This window comes from Montipora capricornis, chromosome 2 (genome assembly GCF_036669925.1).
Source record: "Montipora capricornis isolate CH-2021 chromosome 2, ASM3666992v2, whole genome shotgun sequence".
In the NCBI taxonomy this organism is placed as follows: Eukaryota; Metazoa; Cnidaria; class Anthozoa; order Scleractinia; family Acroporidae; genus Montipora; species Montipora capricornis.
Window position 1 is genome coordinate 53,087,275 of NC_090884.1, and position 5,000 is coordinate 53,092,274.

General features: G+C 42.2%; 1 protein-coding gene across 3 annotated transcripts in view; it reads left to right on the forward strand.

The window, feature by feature from the left end:
• LOC138027496 (complement C3-like) overlaps positions 1-5,000 on the forward strand; it is a 92,797-nt gene that overhangs the window by 73,346 nt on the left and 14,451 nt on the right. For all 3 annotated transcript variants that reach the window (XM_068875060.1, XM_068875066.1, XM_068875055.1), the window contains exons 34-38: positions 45-211; positions 1,279-1,440; positions 2,384-2,449; positions 3,487-3,815; positions 4,762-4,849. In XM_068875060.1, coding sequence (XP_068731161.1) covers positions 45-211; positions 1,279-1,440; positions 2,384-2,449; positions 3,487-3,815; positions 4,762-4,849 — 812 coding nt within the window. The remainder of the gene's footprint in view (positions 1-44; positions 212-1,278; positions 1,441-2,383; positions 2,450-3,486; positions 3,816-4,761; positions 4,850-5,000) is intronic.

Below are 5,000 nucleotides of genomic sequence, written 5' to 3' on the forward strand. Positions count from 1 at the left end.
GTGGGTATGCTTTGGGATGTCATAATTTTGTTCTGTTTTTACAGCCAAAAAGTCTCGCCGCTGGAACGCTGGTAACAATGCGCTCAATGTGGAGACCGCTGGCTATGCACTGTTGACTCAGATCATCCTGGATCGTACTGGTTACGCTGGTTCAATTGTGACGTACTTGACCAATCAGCGAAAGGGTGGCGTGGGATTTGTTTCAACTCAGGTGAGGATCCAGCCAACGTCCGGTTTAGCCAATATTTTTACTAGAAAAATAAACTATCAACAACTCGGCGACTCCAGGGTTCGACTTCAGTTGTTCAGAGGCCGATTCACTCTAATCTGCGATTAAAGCACATCCGCTGTTTGACTTTTACCCGTCGAATAGGATGGCCCACAACTGTCACATTAAAACCGAATGCTCACAGCAAATTCAAATCACTCGCAACAAATTCAAATCACTCACAACATTTTCAAATCACTCACAGCAAATTCAAATAATCCACAGCAAATTACAAATCACTCACAGCAAATTCAAATCACCCACAGCAAATTACAAATCACTCACAGCAAATTCAAATCACCCAAAGCAAATTACAAATCACTCACATCAAATTCAAATCATCACAGCAAATTCCAACCTCGTTCCTAGGGTCTCTCTCCTCTGCCCCATTGTCGTTGAGAAAATAATACAAAAATAACACCGTATTCGAAAAAATCCTTAACAATTCAATTTTTGTGGCGAAGGGGAGCAATAACGTCTAACTCAAAATTGAATGCTAAAGATCTTGTGGAAACGTTTTTGATTGGTAAATAAAATGAAAAGAGAAGATTCCAGTAATCCAGGACTCGGGCTATGAACAGGTTAAGGGTTTACCTCTTTTAAATTACGCACATTGTCACGGGCAAAAGTTTTACAGAACCGTTTAATTTAAAATGCTTTGGACATCGCCTTGCCTCGAAAAAATCGTCGTATTTTCCAATTATACTGAAAAATGGTCTTAAACTTGCAGATTCTATACGCTTTCCAGCCGGACCTACGTTTTTCGTTACGCATGACTGTCACAAGGAGGGGGGGAAGACCCCAGGACCCCCCTGCTACGCCCCTGTACAATTACACAAGTTCTAAGTAATACAGTAAAATACCCAAATTACTATGGAAAAAACGAAGCCACACAACTTCGAGGATCATTAGGTGGCGATCTCTATAATTCACCAGTGCATCACAAACTGGTTTTAAGAATTTCTCCTCATCGACCGAAAGGTATTCTTCTGCCTTTTTTCTTCCCATAGGATACGGTGGTAGCGCTACAGGCTCTAGCATTGTACAGCGAGAAGACGAAGGGTAATGACCTCGATCTGAGAGTGAAAGTGACTTCTGAAGACGACACGAAGCCACAACCACCCGAGATACACATCACTCCAGAAAACGCGCTGTTGCAAAGACAGATTAATGTAAGCGCTATTGTATAAGTCTAGTATATCACATGGCTTATGTAATTTAAACGAGTAGTTAGTGCTTCACACGTTGAACGCAAAGGCAAACTCAAGCGCCGCTCATTGGTAGAAGGTAATTGCAAGAAAGGTAAGTTCGCAGGCGAAGTTTGGGGCTTTTTTTCAAAATGGTGCGCGTTGCTGACGCCATCTTGGTTGGAACTTCAACCGAGGCGGCATGGAACTAGCATTGTTCTTGCGCTTTACAAACCAACACACGCGCGTGTAAAAATGCAAGAGAATGGAATGTTTTCCTATTTTTTGCGTTGACGCTAGCGCTGGCGTTTGTGTTGTGATGGTTCATGCATGTATTTACTTGCATCTACAGTTCCTTTGCATCTTCATTTCCGTTCCATTGAGTTGCTCGTGTAAACGAGGCATTTCACGTGCAGATGATGCTCGAGCTATCTACGTTATCCTTCTCTCTTTGTCTCTCTATGAACCGAGGGAAAATAAAGAGAGGCTTGCAGTTTCGTTTAATCTGATATCAGCATAAGCAGTCTTGTTTTAGGGTGATCAGGTGATCACGTGGTAAACTCATTAACAGCGAGACTCGGTTACCTAGTTTTCGATGTCCCGAGTTTCTCCAGGGAGGAGAGACTCGAGTCTCTATTAGGGAGCTTAAAAGTAAGCGACGTTTTAAAGCCATAAATGGCAACGGGCAACTGGAAGTGATCTGCTTTCCTCTTTAACTTGTCTTGACACCACTACATTTATATTTAGACGATAGTTAAAACATTTGGGAGAGACTCTGGTCCTGGCATGCCGCGAAATGTTCACTTCGGGCTTTTTTTGTCGCGTGCTTCAGCTCCCATTAACTTTAAATCAAGCTCGTTTTCCGTCATTGTTAGGAAAAATGCATTGCATTCAAATCAAAATAATCCGTTTATTGTTGTGAAAATAGGTCAAGAGATACCTTGGTGGTGCTCTGTACGTGGAAACCAAAGGAACAGGGGTGGGCCTGCTTGAGGTCAGTTTTGTTTTGTTTTTTTGTCATAGTCGGACAAAAGGTAAAGGGTTATCAGGTATTTTAAACTTTATCTTAATGAACTTTAATACAGAGATATCATAGTGAAGAAAATACAAAAGGAAGAAACCAACAAATTGAACTAATACGATGGTGTTGTAGTAACCCTTGAGGATTCATAACGCTTTCAGACACGATTTACATGCTTTTCCCCGCAAGCCGGCCTTTCAACGCAGGTAGACAACAACAAAAGTCCACGTCGAGATGCCAGGAAGCTGGCTACAGTGGCGTAATTAATTGAGATGATTTCCTGTTCAGTGTTAAAGGAAGAAACTATTTTGAGACTCTGACGACTGTGTGGCTATTAACCTCTTACTAACCGAGGGCGAGGGCCGTACTGGGTAATATTGGCCCGAGGTCACGTGGCAGTAAGGACCGAGCTTAACACCACTATCAGTACAAAAACGACCGAGAGCCAATATTCCCCCGTGGGGTCCCGAGCAAGTGAGTTTAGTAAGTTGTTTATTATATTGCATCGTTTCTTTGAGCGATCCGACACTTCTCCGCTTGGTGAATATTCGTAATCTTTGTCTTCCATCAGGGAACTTTCAACTATAACCTTTTATATTAAACTAAATTCCACTTGCAATAATTGAAATGTTGTGATGAAAAAGTTAAATTCCGCTTTTTAAAAACTTTTTGTGTTTCGCTCAACGCGAATTTCCTGGGAGAGAGAAAAAAACGGAAACGGACCGTTTCCATGGTAATGGTCCTTACTGTAAAATCCAGACCGAAAAGCAGCTAATCAGAGTGCTCCATTTAGCCTGAGAATTGCTTGCAATATAATAGCGATGTTTCTCGTGACGTCACCCATTTTTATTCATATGCCAACCAGAACCTAATTGGCTGTTCAAACATCGACTTCTCTTGTTCCAAATTTTAATATCAAAAGAAATGTGATTTCAATGTTTTTAAACAAGAAATACCGCTATAATGGTGATTTATCCTCTCGTCATTGTTACTTTATTATGTTAATGAAGGTGGAAGTACGCTATAATCTTCCGTCCACCAGCGGTGAGGAGTGCAAGTTTAGCATCACAACAAGCGTCAGGGAAATCAGAGATAAAAATGCAGAGGACCTATTTGGGCCGCTGCAAAAGGATGTGGTTGATATGGAGGAGGAAAAAAGGAAAAAGGAGGAAGAAGACAAAAAAGGAAAGGGAAAGAAAAAATGCAAAGGTACAAAAAAGAATAGGAAAAAATGCAAAGGCAAGAAGGAAAAGGGAAATAAGAAAAAGAAGCCGAAGCCCACCAAGAAACCACAGAAAGTACAACCTGTTAAGAGTATTCACTTGAAAGTCTGTACTCGGTAAGTGTAGTCACAGGTTACCTACTGCAATCTGATCTGAGCATGCGTGGCACGATTAAGATAATGTCTAAAGGAAGTGAGATTGAATGTACCGTGGTTGAGCACATTCTCCCGCACTCAATACCGGTCTGTTGCTGGCTCATGGTTTTTGCTTCAAGTTTTGATTGACCGATAGATATATCATGATGTAGCGCAATGGTGACTTTCTTGCTCACGTTTTCTCTCTTTTTAAAGATTAGCCCTTTTCACGGTTATATGTGATCTCCTAATCGCCCTTTCTCGCAGTCGGAGACTGAATTACTAAGGGCGCAGCTCAACGAGGTCGGACCGAAGGAGCTGTGCTGCCGGCTAGGCGCTCGGTCCCTGAACACGACCTATGTATGACCTCGGAGCACAGCACCACAGCCTGATGGAATAGGCCGGGAGTCGATTTTGAGGAGGGAGGAAAACCGGAGTACCCGGAGAAAAACCCTCGATGTCAGATTGAGATCGACTGAAACTCAGCCCACATACGACCCGAGGCCAGAGTTGAACCTGGGTCGCAGAGGTGGGAGGCACGGTTGATGACCACTAAACCACCCTGACTCCCCATTAAGATTTACACAAGCTTATTTATGTCCTCGTGTAGCCCCAACCAGGTGTTGTTAATCTTACAGGCCCTATCAATAAGAGTCCTGATGAGACCCACTTTGTAAGTTAGTTTTTCTCATTTGCATTACAATGTAGTCTAACGTGGGTGCGAGGCAATTTCGGGTTAAAACTACAAAATAGCCCGAAATTGCAAAATAGCATACACATACATGCTAGATTACATTGTAATGCAAATGAGAAAAACAAACCGTGAAAAGGGCTATTCATTGGACTGTCTGCGAACCGCAAAGTCATGGACAGCTTGTTTTATTGTTTTGGCCCTGCAACTAAACGGTTTTCGTCATTTCTTCCTTAGGTACCTGGGACAAAATTACACTGGAATGTCTATTATGGACATTGGACTCTTGACCGGATTTAAACCACACCAGAAATCTCTGAAAAAGGTAACTTAACATGTCATCAGTCCATAATGGAACATGCATTGTCCGACGCGAATGCCCAAATTGTCGAGCTAATTTGGCTCCAGATTACGTGATGAGATTGTAGAAGTAATAGGTTAAAATTTAACGCTTAAAGTGCCACTACGACCAAAAA